The sequence below is a fragment of the Stenella coeruleoalba genome, assembly GCF_951394435.1.
Source record: "Stenella coeruleoalba genome assembly, chromosome: 10".
Lineage (NCBI taxonomy): Eukaryota > Metazoa > Chordata > Mammalia > Artiodactyla > Delphinidae > Stenella > Stenella coeruleoalba.
The window spans coordinates 71,998,454-72,014,957 of record NC_137156.1 but is presented as its reverse complement, the minus strand read 5'-3'; the positions used below and the strand labels follow the sequence as shown (position 1 = coordinate 72,014,957).

The following is a 16,504-nucleotide window of genomic DNA, read 5'->3' as shown; positions in this document are numbered from 1 at the left end:
TCCCTGCATCCCACCCACAATCATCTGTTGACAATCTACTGTGTGTTTGCGAAGATGCCCCGGTGGACCCATTCAAGGATGCATTTGACATACAGGGAGGCCACTACCTATTGCTCAAGGTAGATGGAACTGCGGCGCAAGGATTCTGAGGGGATCAGGAAAGGGCTTGGAGGCAGGCCTCATTTGGCCTGATTGAAATTTGCCATCATCAACAGGTACCTCCTGCAGAGCTAAGCCAGCAGGAGAATTCCCAGTAAAAGAAGCCTCCTTTCTTTTTCATTTTTCCTCCTTGGAATTGCCTCAGCTTATCCTTACACCACAAGAAAGAAGGTCTGTTTGAAAGCATTGCCCTGATCTGTTGAATGGGAATGAATAAACCTTGCTAATAGAAGTGGTCAAGTGGCATGGACAAATGGTTCTGATTTTGCAGGGCCTGCCAACCTATTTTGGGTACTGCAGAATCAAAACAATAATAACAATAATAAAATTAGAAAATGCTAAACACGCACAAAACAAGCAAGCAAGCCACCATACTGGACTTGAAAATGCATAGGAACTTTATTAGGGAACAAGTTGAAATGAATGAAGCAACATTCAAGCACATTGCGGGGCCGGGTGGAGGTGGCAGGAATGGCTGTTGACAGCTGTGGAGTCACTAACACTCAGGCACTCCCTGGTGAACCCGGATTATAATCAGCATAAATCTAAGTGACTGTCGGGGCAAAGAAACCATGCTACAAAGTGTGGCCTGTCTTAAGGTTATTTTGGCTGACAGTAGTTGCCACCATAGCTGCCACCAGAGGGCCCCACCCTGCTCTGGATTTCTGCTTTATTACTATCCTTCGGAGGCCATGGTCTACCAGCAACTAATTTTTCCGTGGGAGCAGAAGTACTTTCTCTGCAGACCTTCCTTTGTTGCAACTGTAAAAACACTTTTTTGAATTTTATTGAAGTATAGTTGATTTACAATGTTATGCTAATTTCTGCTGTAGTGCAAAGTGACTCAGTTATACATATATATATATTCTTTTTCATATTCTTTTCCATTATGGTTTATCACAGGATATTGAATATAGTTCCCTGTGCTGTACAGTAGGACCTTGTTGTTTATCCATCCTATATATAATAGTTTGCATCTGCTAATCCCAAACTCCCAATACTTCCCTCTCCCACCTCCCCTCCCCCTTAGCAACCACAAGTTTGTTTTCTATGTCTGTGAGTCTGTTTCTGTTTCAGAGCTATGGTTGCAATTTTTAAAACTTACTCTCTTTTTACATTAGTGATTCATATTTGCATCAACAAGTACAAAGAAGAATATAATACATTACCTGAAACCTCTAAGCTTAGAAACAAACCTGTTATGCATATTTTGATGCCTTTCCTTCTAGTCTTTTTTTCTATGAATCTTCATTTAGAAACCTACATATAGTTGGGATTGTATTGTATTTATCATTTACTAACCTGCTTTTCTCAGTTAGGATTTCATGAACATCTTTCTTTTCCATTAAATCTTTCTATTTAGTATTTAATGTCTGACCAACATCTCAACAATTGGATGCCTGCAATTTACTATCCACTTTCTTTGCAACACTTACACACACATACCCCCCCCACACACACACACCGTAATTTATTTAACTAATTTCTTTGAAAGGTGAGGGTACATATGTATATGTTTGTATATGTTTGTACTTGTGTTTATGTTTGTGTGTATATCTATACATATAATATGTATATACACACATGCATAATTTTTCTGATTTTTATAAACAACACTGATGAATATGTTTATTATATCCTTGGAATAAATTTCTCTGGACACATCCCTTATTATATCCTTAGAATAAATTCCTAAAGTGAAATCACTGGGTCAAATGCTAATTCATAAGATACACTGAATGTAAAGGAATTTAAAAAGTTTTTCATATGTTCAAAAAAGAAACACTTTCCACAAAAATTGAAATAATTTCTAAACATCACCGTTGGACAATAAAAGTTGTAAAATTTTGATGCTCTGGCTCTTTCCAATACAGTAGCCACTAGACATATGGATATTGAAATTTTAATTTTAATTAATTAAGATTATATAACATTAAAAATTCAGTTCCTCAGTGCTGCCGGTCATATTTCCAGTGCTCTGTAGCCACATGTAGCAGTGGCATGTATATTGGAAAGTACATGTTAGGACCTTGTCATCATTGCAGGAAGTTTTATGGGACCATGCTGCTCTGATATCTTCATGAGTTCCTTTATAATTGTGTTTGGAATTTAGCATATTTTGTGGGTGATTAATTTGGTTTGTTATAAATAGATTTCTGAGTAAAAAATTTCGCCGTTCCATTGAAGGTGAAAAGTGTTGTCTTTCTGAAAATGTAAGAACATGGAAATTCAGCACTTTCTCTTGCTTACTCATCCTCTCATAGGCTGAAAAGTAAGAACTAGTGTTCAAACTAACATCACTGTTGATGATTACAGATTACTGTGCACTTTCTGTGTGCCAAGCATGTAACTATTGTAAGTCAGGTATTCTTCATAAGGACTCTGGGAGGTGCAGCTGTTATCCACATTTTACAGAGAACGAAACTGACGTACATAGAGCTCAAGTACCTTTTTCACGGTCAGCATGTGGCTGGATCTTGTTTGGGACCTAAGCCCTCTGGCTTCAGAGTCCACACAGTTAGCCACTCTCTGTACTGCTTCTCAAGAATGTGAGACTCTGTTAGGGAAAAAACCCAGCTCTTTGCTGTGCTGCAGAACTGTGCACACGTAAAGTAAAAATGCCTCCCAGTTGCTCAGTAAGTATCTACACCAGACATACACAGAAGTGTATATTCACAGCCTGTTTCTCAGGGAGGTTCCACTGAGCCAAATCCGATCTGGAATGAAGAGTGCTCAAGGGCCTTCTGGAGAAACTGTTACTCATCTGTACTCCAGCACGGAATCTGTTCAGTCAGAATGTATGTATTTTACACATTTCTTCTCCATCCATCCTTTATTGTGACGTGAAATTTTGTCAGTAAGCCTTGGGGGAGTAGGGGGAAAAGGGAGAGTTTAAATTGGAGTCAGAATCGAAGAGCTCAAGCCCAAACACCCTCACTTGATGTGGGTATTTGTTTGCAGCTGAAGGATCAGAGGTGACACTTTTAAGCAAAGCTCCCAGAAGTTTAACTTCGGTGAGGAGAAAACAAATCCCAAACACAATCTTAAGGGTAGCCAGGTCCAGGCAGAAAGCAATCTGGGGATTTTCAGTTTCAACCTTTTCCAAAAGGTGTCACTCTAAGGCAGCAGTGGGGAGGTGGGAGGGAGGTGGAGATAGAAATGTCAGATAAGAGTAATTGGAAAAATAAGATTAGTAGTCCTTGTTTTAACAGATCCTTCGGCCCACAGCATCACTGTCTAAGAAGTTGTTGCTGTTGAGGAGGGAGGGTTTCACCGTTTATCTTTACCTTCTGATGTTAGTGTGACCTCCTCTGTGCCCAGAGCAGAGCTGGGCCAAGTCCGAGCTATTCCCACAGGACCAATTCACATTCCAGTTTTGCTGTAACCTGGGATACGGGGATTTCCTTGGCTCTGTGTTCTGGTGCAGACTGAAAACTACCATCCTCTTGCACTCAGGATGTAGCGAAGACAGAAAAGTAGGATGGATGGTTAAGGGGAAAGGCAGAAGAGCCTGTGTATTTTTTAACATATGGTTTTAAAAGCTGTTTTAAAATTCCACATCATTAACACAAAATAGATACTAACTCAATACTGACATATAATTTAAGAAACAAACTGTTTTATCAAAATATTTGAAGATCAGCTCTTGCCAAGTGAGCCTCTTGAAAAGCACTGGATGTTGCCACGTGTCAGGAAGAAACACACAGAACAGGGAGTGGGGCTCTTGGCAGATAACTGAGAGAGAAGCTGGTTTTCAGATATTTAGTTAAACAACACAAATGTATGTGTAAGTTTAAGTCGACACATGTTAATGATTTAAGGTCTTAAACAGGTTTTTTATTTTATTGTGTTAAAGCTCCACTATTCACTTTAAAAGTTTTGACAGTTTCTCCAGAGCTGGGTGTAAGCATTAGACTCTTTAGAAATTCGTTTGATAGCTTCATTTTTCTTAAAGTGTACAGAGTTAAGAATTATTCAAATACATTGGAATAGTCCTTGTACCTTAACCATTTTATAAGAGAATTTTTATAATCTGCCACATAGGATGACTAATAAAATCAGAAACGACACACAATTACTTAGGGGTTTTTGTTTAGTTTAATTGGTGAGACCAAGTAGTCATCTAGCTTGAAGAAACCTTTAATTACTATGTTCTAGATATGTAACACCAAACCAATATATATTTTAAAATGTAATCTTAGGGCTTCCCTGGTGGCACAGTGGTTGAGAGTCCGCCTGCCGATGCCGCGGACACCGGTTCGTGCTCCGGTCGGGGAGGATCCCGCATGTCGCGGAGCGGCTGGGCCCGTGAGCCGTGGCCGCTGGGCCTGCGCGTCCGGAGCCTGTGCTCCGCAACAGGAGAGGCCACAACAGTGAGAGGCCCACGTACCGCAAAAAAAAAAAAAATGTAATCTTAGTTTTCTAGATATAGGATCAGAATTCCAGTCTTACCATATTTGGGGACCTTTTAGGAAATTCTTTTAAGTGGAACATGTTAAGTATTATAGAAGATTTCTGAGGTTGCTGTGAATCTCTTTTCATCAAGGATGGCCTTTTAGGAATAAGACAGCCTTTCTAAAACTTTTTTACCCCCAGGAAATATTATTGTCGGGTGAATTATCAATAGATATGCTTCCAAAATAAGCAAGTGCTGTGTTGAATAGAGACACGTGGGTTGCTTTCCTGCTGGACTTCTCAGAAGTGTTTATTGGCTCTTAATCATTGTGATGCTTCAAGTAGCAATTCCCTAATGAACAGAACCACATGGCCCCCAGCCTGGGCCCCCCAGCACATGTTGTCTCCCTCCTCTTCAGCAGGCCGCTCCCACTTACCTGCCTTAGGGAGGTGGGCCGTGAGGCCTCGGGCAAGACTGGCTTTGGTTTAACTCTTGCTCATCACTCAGTCCTTTCCTTTAACGGGTTTTTTTTTTTTATATCACTAAACGTTGTTTGATTCAAGCTTGCCTGCCAAACCAGACAGCTTCTGAGGATGAGCCTGTTGCTTGCGTCTAGCAGAATGCCCGGCACGTAGGAGACGCCCAGTGAGACGAAGTGGTGGAATGATGAAAGGACTGCCCGTCTCCCAGGTCCCGGGCAAAAAGCGAGGAGAATGCAGAGCAGGATTAAAAGCTGCTTGCTTCGACCCCAGCTCAAGGCCTGGGACATTTTTATTGTGCCGCCTAGAAACTCACGGGTTCCTGGGTGCTCTTGGTGGCTGATGGGGTGGCACTGAGCATAGGGGTTCCATCCATTCAGGGGCTGAGTAACTGAGCCCTCTTGTCCCCATAGCAAAGAGAAGGTGCTTGAGGCAAACAGAGAGCAAGAACTTGAAGGGCATTTGGTGAGGATGGCAAGGGGACCACTGATGGATGGGGTAGGAAAGTATCAAGTTCAGACTTACAGTTCATCCATCATTGCACTAAGTGGCTCAAAGGAAGGTGTTTCAGAATCACATCTTTGCATTCCCCTTCCTCTCATTCCTCAGGTATTTATTGAGTGTGGACACTGGTTCTGTGTCGGGGCTGAAGGGCCTTCCACAAAGAGAGCGGAGATGTGGTCCTTGCCCTCTGGGGATTACAATCCAGTTGTAGCAACTAAGCACACACATGAAATAGTTGTGCAGAAATGTGAAGTGGTGTTTAATTAGGTGGAAGAAAGTCCGGTGCAGACGGTAAGAACTGAAGGCACTTGGGTTGGGTGAAAATCCTGTGGCCGGGAACCCATACTAGGGACAGTGGTAACTGTCACACACTGGACACTTCCAGGGTTTCTAGCAGAGAGGGTTGGATGCTTTATGGGTGTTATCTCCCTTTATACTCATGCCAATCCTGTGTGGTAACTTCTGTCTTCTCCCTATTTTATAGAGGAGGACCTTCAGGCTAAGAGAAAGGTCAGCAAATGTCCAGGGTTCCCAGATAAGTTTGCACTTTGGCATCACTTTGGGATCATCTGCATCTTTAATTAAATACTGATGCCTGACTCCTACCCTCAAACACTTTAATTTAGTTGGTAGGAGTGTTACCATGGCATCAGGATTTTAAAAATCTTTCTAAAGGATTCAAAGGTGAAACAGAGTTTAGGAAGCATTGGGTTAATATTGTCCTAAGGTCACAGAGATCCTGTTGGTGGAGCCAAAACTTGATCCAGGTCTGCCTGTTTTCAGAGCTCCAGATTTAATCACTGTACCTGTGAAGGAGGCCAGGGCCCTGTGGCAGAGCCTTAAAGGAGAGGCGATTTCAGTAATTGGAGGGGTTGGTATAGGGCAGTCCAGGGGTGTGTGTACGTGTGTGTGTGGTTGACGGTAGGTGACACCAAGCACAAAATCTTGAATTCAGTAATAAGCAAACATAAAATGGGTTGAATACTTCCTGGCACTTTATTAACAAGATCTGACACTTCTGTGGCACCAAGTACTTGGCATTGTTCTTAGGGCATCACACACGTTAACCCATTGAATCTTCACAAAACCCCTTTGAGCTACGTTCCCACATCACAAGGAAGAAACCTGGGCTCAGAAAACTTTTATAACTGACTCAGAAGGACACAGATAGTTAGTGGTAGGCTAGCTCCTAAGTTCTGTTTGTAACCACTATGCTGTGCTTATCTCTTACGTTAAGAATGTACTAAGTGTTTTCATATTTGCCAGTCCCTGCACTAAGAGCTTTACTTTGATTGCTTCGTTTAATACTTGCAGTAATGCTTATGAGACATACCATTGTTATAGATGAGGAAACTCAGACACTTTCTCAAGGCTCTATAATTAAAAAGCGGTAAAGCAGGTATTATTAGTACAGTCTGCTTTCGTAATCCATGATTTTAACCATTCTCAGTATTTCAAAATACTTAAAATTTTAAAAATTCAAATTAAATCTTAAGTGGAATGCTATCTATAAAACAAAGTAGAACAACTCCCTTTGAGTGTGAGATAGTGGATGGAGGTCTCTGCTTATTCACACTCCTCCTCCCCCTCCACTGATCTGTCTATCAGCTCCCAGATGCCTTTTTGGAACCCCTGGTGCACTAGGGTACACAGTCTGAAGACAACTACTTTGGGTGTCTCAGGAGCCCCTTGAGATACTGGAATCAGACCAGTTGATATTTTTGACAAAATATTGATGGTTTAGGCATATTTTCCTGACAGTAGGGAGATGAGTTGTAACAGTAAATCCTGTTAGACATCTTTGAATCCCAAATCCACAGGGCCCAGTTCAAAGTCACATTGAGACACACAGTCAAAACAGCTGAAAAAAATCAAAAGGGAAGTCTAACCTTCAATCTGTATCTTTGGAAAACATTGAAGGGACCCCAGGAATAACTCTAGCAACTTTTTTCCCCTTCCCTTTTTCTCTTCCTTCTCAATTATCTTATTCTGCCCTTAAAACAAAACAAAACCTCTGTGTCCCCAATCTCCAGGCTCGTTATTCCTCTTTCTCTTCTCACTTGTATCTCCTTCCTTTTTATTATATAAATCACTGTAGCCTGCCCTTAAAAGTATTATACTTTTGCACTCAGTTTTACAGGTTCACTCTGCTACCCATTTCCTAAAATCCAGGCACAGAACTGGCTGAGAGATAACTGTGGTAGGGGAGAAGCTGATGAGGCAAAGCCATGTCCTTATTTAGGGTAGGGGTAGAGACAAAGGCTAGGAATACACACAAACACACCCACTTATTTTCAATCCTATCAGAAATGTGGGAAGGGAAGGGATCCAAGCTTGAAGCATCAAAACTCATGGTAGAAAGGGATGATGGGTCCAAGAAGTATTCCTAAAACAGAGCTACAAGACTTGAGGATGAATAGGAAATAAAAGAGGGAAGAGACAAATGTGGTTCTGAGATCTTAAACGTGAGTGACTGAGAAAAGGTCAGGGCTACCAATGTGTTCGGGAGTGGCAGGTTGGGAGGGCTGGGAGGGCTGGTAGGGATTTGGTTTTAGTTATGTGTGCATGGATCATTGTGAGTTTAAAGTGATATTATGACATCCAAACAGAAGTAATCAATGGTTGGTTCAGTATATGTGAACGATGTTAAGTGAATAAAAGGAGACAAAGGGTGGAAAAGTATCAGAGTTGAGAGCTGTGTGGAAAAATCTCAATCCTCCTTCTGAGGAGCCACATGGATGAGGAAAATGTCTCTGGGACAGAGTCATAAGGGGAAAGGTCTAGTTATGGACCGCAGGAAGGTGAAGAATTGGCAAAAGAAACGGGAGATAGATTACTAATTTAGGAGAGCTTCGGAGAGCCCAAGGGAAGGGTTGGCTTTTAGGAAAATGGGGAATGGATACAGCCCCACTCACGCATTAAACCATGTTTCAGAGAGACTATTTAATGAGAAGGAGAACTTTCTAATGATACATTTATTTAAAACTATTTAGAAAATTATATATAGCATCTCAATTATACATACACACAAATAGAGAAAGAGAGAGATGGGGAAATTAAAACAAACTGTTTAGAGTGTTTATCTCCATGTGGTGGGATTTTGGGTGATCTTAGCTAAAAAGAATGTCATTTAACCTAAATAAAAAGAAACATTTAAAAATTTCATATCTGTATCTTTTAGATTCTGTACGAGTGTACCTTATTATAAGAAAAAGTGTTATTTTATTGATATCAGTTAGAATAAATGATGTATAGGTTACATCATCTCACTTACTATACATAAACATCTAATAGAATAAGCAACATAATTTCCTGTTTCCAGATAAAGAAACTGAAGCTGAAAGAGATGAAGGAACTTGTGTCAGTCATACAGTGAGTGATGGAGACATGATTCAAATCTGGTAGTTTTTAAGGCATAAGTTTCATATACATAGCCAGCTAAAATGTTCCTTCAAATGAGGGGAAGAAGTTGGGGAACTGTTTAGCTGTGCAGACTACACATTAAGAAAAGACATATGGCAAGAAGGAAGGTACCAGTGGCCTGCAAAGGTAGAGTTTCCATGGGATAGCAAGAATAAGAAGCACTTCCTCTTGATGAGAGGGGACTGGTGGGGGTGGGGGGGAGATGGAGGCAGGTGTTATAGAGCACTTGAAGAAGTGTGACAGGTCATCAGTCAAGACAGCCCAAGTCAAGCTGGGGGTAATGGCCCCTTATCTCTTGGTGTAGTGCAACAACGGTGCATACCTTGCTTATGTGATGTGGGTTGGCCTTGGGCTTCATTGTGGTCCCTCAGGGACTCAGGCTGAAGGAGACATCATCTGAAACATGCTTCTATGCTCATCATGGCAGGGAAAACGGAAGGTTGGAGTTGACTGCTACTACCTGGAAATGACAATGATTTTCTTGGCCAAACCCTCACCCAACTTAAAGGGAGAGGGAAGTGTTGTCCTACCATGTGCCTGGAAAGGGGGGAACTAGAATATTGTGGACCACCCTGATGGCCACCATGATGGGGGAAACATTTCTTGCTTTCTAATGCTCCTGTTTTGGTAGTAAAGGAAACAGTTTGCAGAACTCTAGAACATCTAACACAGGAGGTACCATGGGCATCATCTGGGAAACTGAGACGCCAAGAATCAAGTGCTTATTTGCACAAAGTTACAGGTAGAAACAGTGGCTGTGCAAAGACTAGAACAGTGTATCTGAGGCCAGTGCCCCAGGTGGTCCAGTGTGCAGTCCTCAGTGGTCAGGTGAATTAGGAGTGAAAGGCTTGGCCTGGGAAGCTATTTTGAGATTCTGCTTCCAAGGTGTTGAAAATAGCAGTCTCACCTCAAACTAAGAATTATTGACATTGGAAGCCGAAAGCATCTCCATCAGTCAAAGAAAGTCTGCATTACATCTCTCAGGTGTCCAGGTTTTCTCTATGTGATTATTGCTGAAATGACCAGGGAAGCCTGCAAGTCATTACTCTAAGGTGTAATTGTTAAAGTTGGGTTAATATAAAACTAGTTAGTGCCTGCCCTAAGGAATCAGGTGGCAGGTGAACTAAGAACTTGGAAACCCAGCTGAGTAGCATACTGTGTCTGTAGATTGCAAGCAGGTCAGTTCAATTAATGAGAAAGAGATTCAGCAGGTGAGAATCCTCAACACTCTCCCTCTTCTCTGAGATAAATAGTACATTTGGGATAAAGAACAATTTGTGAAAGGAAACGGGGTCGTGAGGACAAAGGCCATCCCATATGGAAGGTCAGGCAGACTTTGTCTGAGTTGGCACACTTGGAATGACCGTAATACTAATATATATTTTTTAAACACTGCTATTGAGTATATCAACAGTAGGGGAAAAAAGAAGACAAAATAAAAGAAGAAGAAAAAACACCTCTGCTTCAGCCTCATCAAGTATTGCTTCTAGTTATATTTATGATATTCTATGAACTTATATGAGAAACTAAAAAGTTTAATTGCTTTTTAATTTTTAAATTTTGTATATTTCTGAAGTTAAAGAATAATGCTATTTATCCTACAATTAAACATGTGTAATTCTGTGACTTTCATAGGTTATCGTTTATGTTCCTTGCTTTTTAAACTGGTTTTGGTTTTGGCTTTTATTTACATTACATGGCCATCAAGTTTCCTCCTTCTATCAGGGCAAAATGGAGGGTTTCCTGAATCTTAAAATCCTGTAATTTACCTTGGATGTGAACTATAATGCTTATTCTGAATACATTCCATGTAAAACTGCAGAAATTGTGTAGAAAGTCTTTATGAATTGGAACTTAACATATCATTGACAAGTTTTGAAGGGCGTTCTGTTGACTTTGGTGATAGATGATCCCATTCTGCCAAGTTCAGCTGGAAGGGGTGACCCAAACATCAACCCTGGAACCTAGAAACTTCCTGAAACCATGGTTTTAAATCAGCAGGGTGGATGCAGCATGCATCTGTGCGAGAGATGGCATTTCACCAGCTTGCTCCACGGAAGTCTCTGGAACAAAACCATAAACATCAGCCCTCATTGTTGTGTGTTGGCTTTTAAAAGCCTCCAGTGGTTTGGGGAGGATAAGGCCTTGCCTTGGGGGCTCCCTGGTCCAATTTTTTGGGACCTGGCTGAAAACCCTGGATATTTGATAGTCTGGCTTATTTCTATGGTGTATTAGCACCCTATAAAAGTTACATGTCATTTATTTCAAGTTTAGAACCCTCTCAAACTTCAGGGGCAAACCAAACTTGAACCTTTTGTGGCTGGAATTCTGTTTACCTTTGGCCAAACCTTGCTTCCTGAATGTGAAACAGGGAGGTGAGGTGAGAGGGAGGCCCCTGAGGCCCTTTGGACACCAAATCGCTTTTGCCAAACAAGGCTTTGATAGGTTAAAACATGAATGAATTTGAAATACTTCCTGTCGGAATACTCTGGGGCCTACACACAGAAGTATATTGTGCCGGGCAAAATGCGTTTTGAGTGTTGCCTTCAGCCAACTGAAGCGAGGCAGTATCTGAGATTTTTGCCAAACAGGTTGAAGTTGGGTCAAGCCACTCTCCCTCCACTTCTAATAAATATATTAAATAGTTTCTATAAAAGTTAGTGGATAATCCAATTGAATGAGGACCTTGAGAAATTTGGACACTTCTTGTGTTTGAAATATTTATTTTTAACTAGTGACAAAGAAAGAGTGGATGCCAAGATACCATGCCCAGTTCAAGGATGGCTTTGATTCCTCTGTGTCTATTGTCAGAACATAGGCTAGCACGAAGTGCCTTGTGCTTGAATGGAGGAGAAATAACACACAGCGTTCCATGTGCTTTACAGATAGAGGAACTGATGAATGCACTGGAGAAGACCAGACAGGAACTGGACGCCACCAAGGCTCGCCTTGCCTCCACGCAGCAGTCTCTGGCTGAAAAAGAAGCACACTTGGCCAACCTCCGGATAGAGAGGAGAAAACAGCTGGAGGAGATCCTGGAGATGAAGTGAGTACCCATTGTTGCTTTCCTACTCTCTCTTGTCTGACTTCTCTGTAGGGATGAGAAAGGGAAGGCTAGAGAAGAGGAAGAAAGCTTGGAGAAATAATAATTTAGCTAACACTTGACTAGTTATTTCCATGACTACGCTTCTTATTTTTTTGAATTATAGCTTCCACATCCCAGTTTGCACATGTCTCACATCTGTTATTAAAAAAAAAAAAAAATCCAACATGAGGTTTTGTGCCTCTGTGTTTTGTGGACGGCACTAATAGATCTGCCGAAAAGGTCTGAGTTGGCCAAGGGACAGAGGCCTTGTTAAGCACAATGGTAATTTAAGTCCTGCTCAGAGTTAAGTGGAAACTTTTCTGAGGAGGTATTTCCTAATTGTGACTATAACTTTGCTAATTATATTCTTCTCACTTGTGTACAATGCCTGGCTTGTGTTGGTGTTCATAGAGTCTCAAGGTTGGCACCTCTTTGTTTAGAAAGCAGGACTCTGATTTGCTGGGCCGATAAAAACAGGCTTGGAAATCCCCCTGCCCCCCTGTCTCCTTGGGTAGGTAAGGGCTGAGGGGAGACTGGAATAAATGTCTTTGATTTAATCAATAAGGTACAGCTGGTTGTCGGGCAGTGGTCATTCCTGTAGGCCTGTGACACACCTGTCTTCACCTAGCTTTTATTTCGTTCTTACAATGAAACAATATCACCATGGAAAAACATAGTAAAGGTAATTACTCAAAGATTTTAGAGGTAATCAATTGCTGTGGATCTGTTTCTGAAAAAATAGGCAAGAAGCAGCATCTCCCTCTGTAAGTTTTAAAATGAAATAATCACTAAAATATAATTTAAATCCAACCTCCTTCCACAGTAAGGGGAAATGTACAGAATTATGGCATCTTAAGCCTGTAACATAGACTTTGAAATTGGTGGCTAGGTATGGAAGAATAACCTTATCCTGACCCTGCAAGTCTTACACATGGTTAACATTAAACCCAGGAAGCTTAGATCATGGAAAATATGGAATGAAATATTTTGAAGGATTTAATAACGAGGACAAAACTTTTATTCCTCGTCAACTACCTCAGTTTCTCCAAGACCAAAGAATAAGTAGTTTTATTTCCACTTATAAACTCTCATTTTTCCTAATAAAAGATGATATAATAAAAACAGATATTATTATCCTCAGTTTAGAGGTGAGGGAACTGAGACTCAGCGAGATTTCAAGTAACTTGCTTAAGGACATCTGGCCAGGATTAAAACCAAAATCTAATCAGGCTCCCTTTCTACTACCTCATTTTCTCATGGAGCTTATGTCACCTCCACCGAGTCCAGAACTTTTGTCTGTTTGAGTCACTTCAGTAATTATGCTGCCTAGAACAGTGCTCAGTAATTGTTTGTTGAAGCAGTGAATAGATTGAATGCTGGAGATTGGATTTTATGTACTTAGGAAGAAAAGTATTTCAAGCATTTATGACATTATCGATGTGATCAATAATTTATTAATAATACCAGTACATTGATTCCATCAGCCTTTATTCTTTCTCTTTCACTTATCCGGCTTCTGCCTCCTTGTGTGTTATGTGTCAAGTTCAGCCTCGTTTCTCTCGTTGTTCTGCAGCTGTTCCCAAGTTAACTCTACAGCTCCTGGAGTGATTTATTATGCCATTATAAGGAAACTTTCATTATTTCCTGTTTATAAAAAGAGCATATACTTTCAGTGTTTTGAGAGAACAAGTAATGGTGAAGCATGCTGGTTTGGGAGTCATCAGAGCTGGGTTGAAATCCTGTTGCTTCCACTTGGTGGCTGTGTCACTTGGGGGAAAATGACCTTAACAACGCTGACCCTCCAGTTTCCAACTATGATGACTTTCGTGGGGTGGTTGTGAGGAAAGGCACTCAGAGCAGGGCTTGGCACACAGAAAATGATATATGTGTGTGAATGGCGCTATCAGCCAATGAAAATATGTCATTTGTTTAATATACTTTGTGAAGAGTATCATTTATCTAAAATTTGGGTTTATTTTTCTAAAACATATAAACTTTTTCCGTATGTTTTCCTACTTAATTTCATGATTTCAGATAGCACCTCACTAAGACCTCTTTTGGTGAATTGCCACATTATTGCCCAAGTGCTTATTAATCTGCTGCCACTGCAAAATAAATACAAAATTCCTATTAATTCCTTTGGTAAAAGTAACAAAGCCCTGCTTCATTAAGCCCAATATGGACCTCATTCACTATTTAACTGGCCTAGAAGCCCCACTTACCAGTGGGCTTCTTCCCAGGAGTATGGGGACACAGGTGCAGGGCAGTTACATTGACTGAGAACCCCAATTAGCTTTATCAGCCTCTTCAGCTGTTCAAGTCAACCAAATGGTTTGGTCAATCTTGATTTTTAAGCTGAGCTGACATATTGGTTACTTGGCATTAACCAAATCAGTGTAAGTTAGTGGGAGCAGTCAGCTGGATGTATCACTGTATCTGCTGTCACTCTGTGCCAGGCGCTGTTGGTTTTCATTCAACTGACAGGCATTGTGCAAGCAGCTTTAGGCAAGTCTACCCAGTTTCCCAACCCTGGTAGCAAGGGAGAGGCTCTGTGGTGTTAGAGGAAAGAGGGATGGGGCCTTGAGTCAAGAGAAAGAAGACGTGGTCTTATAACTGAACCATAACGTTAAAGGAGATCACTCTCTGGTTGCCTCAGTTTTTTCTTTGGTAACATGGAGGTAATAATACTTGCCCTGCCTACTCTATAGAATTGTTATAGGGACAGGATTTTTTTTTTTTAATACTGAACTGAAATTATGTAAACCAGCATATGTAAAAGTGCTTTGAAACATAAAAGGGGATTTTGAAATAAGAGGTGGTGTCTGTTAAATTCGTTGCAAAATTAAATGGCACGGAGTTTTAGGATTGGAAAGCAGCTGGGTCCAACCTTCCAGCCTACGTAAGCCAGACTCCTGTCCACATAATGACTAATAAGGAAATCACCAGGCCCTGGTGAAGACCACTTCCTTTGGAAGTCACGGGCTCATAAGGTGGTGGTTCATGTTCCACGGCTCATGCAGGTAGCTCATTTGTCCTTAGATGGAACTGAAGTGGCTTTCCATGGAATCGTCCTACTTGTCTTGGTTTTTGTTTCAGAGCTACATAGATTTCACCTGAGCCCCATCCACAGGACAGCCAGCCTTTTAGATATTTGTTTGGGTAAAAGTGTGCATTTTAGAAAAAAAAAAAAAGAAAGAAACAGAGAAGCAAAACTTAAAAACAAAACCACCTCGATCCTACCATGCAGAGGTGGATACTGGTAGCATTTTGGTATATACCTTTACAAATGCTCTCTATTTTTTAACAAAATTAGATTGTACTTCCATATTTTATAAATCCTGCATTTGAGGAATGAAAGGATGAATTAGTTCAAAAATTTGTAAATATTTCTTGAGCACCGACTATGTGGTAGGTACTGTTCTAGGTGGAAAAACAAAAATGTCTGCCCTTATCCAGCTTGCATTTTAGTAAAATGAGTGAAGGAAATGAATGAACAAATAAATAAGTAAATAAATGAATAGGTAGATGAATAAAGTAGCTTCTTGTGGAACCAAAGGAGTTTGGAATCCCACTTAGAAATCTGCTTCCATAGGTAAGGACCGTCATGGTTATTTGGGGTAAAAAGGGACATGCCCTGTCACTCCCTATAGTCTGAGAAGCCTTTTAGGAACTGAGCCCAAAGGGAGCCTTTGACTCTGTCTTGCGTAGCATTCTTCCCCCCAGTATGCCCTTTTCCAGTTTGATCTTCATTGCTTTGTATTCTAACTGCCAGTCATTATTCCCACACCGGAAGGAACTAACAGTTCCCAACCATACATTTTCATACGAGAACATAATATTCTCCTTCCCTTGTGTATAAGATTATGCTTTTACTTAAAAAAAATCTAAAACCTCTTACTAAAACATTTCATAATGGTTCATCTTTGTTACACTTGCTTCTACTTAAAGGGTTTTATCAAAATAATATTAAGAACATCATTCTATATGTTTGGTTTTATTAATGCCGGTTAATGAGCTTACATTCCAGTAACCAAAGCTCAATTATTTAATTTGTGGCAGGTGAATTTGATATCTGTAGCTAAAAGGAATTGAAGGCCATGAGATACTGTACTTAAAATCTGTCTGTGTGCATTTGCTCAGACGATTTAAACTAGCATAGTAATTTAACAGGCAGACAGGCAGGCTAACTGATATGTTCCATTTAGTATTAAACACTGAATGAATAAGGGTTTTGAGAGCTGGTTAAAAGTTACGTAATTTGAAGTGCATGTTTTAGACTTTTTGAGGTGATTTCTCATACTTACGTAAAGATTTTAAGGGGACCTCTGTACTTTATCTCATCTGATGACATTGTGATATCCATCTTAATTTACTGGGTATTGTTGCATTTTAGACATCTTCTCTAGATAGCCTCAGAAGCCTTTGTATACACTGGGCTATTTTAGGAAGTTTACAGTG

At 40.6% G+C, this 16,504-nt stretch overlaps 1 protein-coding gene across 5 annotated transcripts in view; it reads left to right on the top strand.

The window, feature by feature from the left end:
* The window catches only part of ERC2 (ELKS/RAB6-interacting/CAST family member 2), an 865,290-nt gene that overhangs the window by 554,495 nt on the left and 294,291 nt on the right, over positions 1-16,504 (top strand). For all 5 annotated transcript variants that reach the window (XM_079933813.1, XM_079933814.1, XM_079933812.1 and 2 more), the window contains one exon: positions 11,847-12,007. In XM_079933813.1, the coding sequence (XP_079789939.1) occupies positions 11,847-12,007 (161 nt within the window). The remainder of the gene's footprint in view (positions 1-11,846; positions 12,008-16,504) is intronic.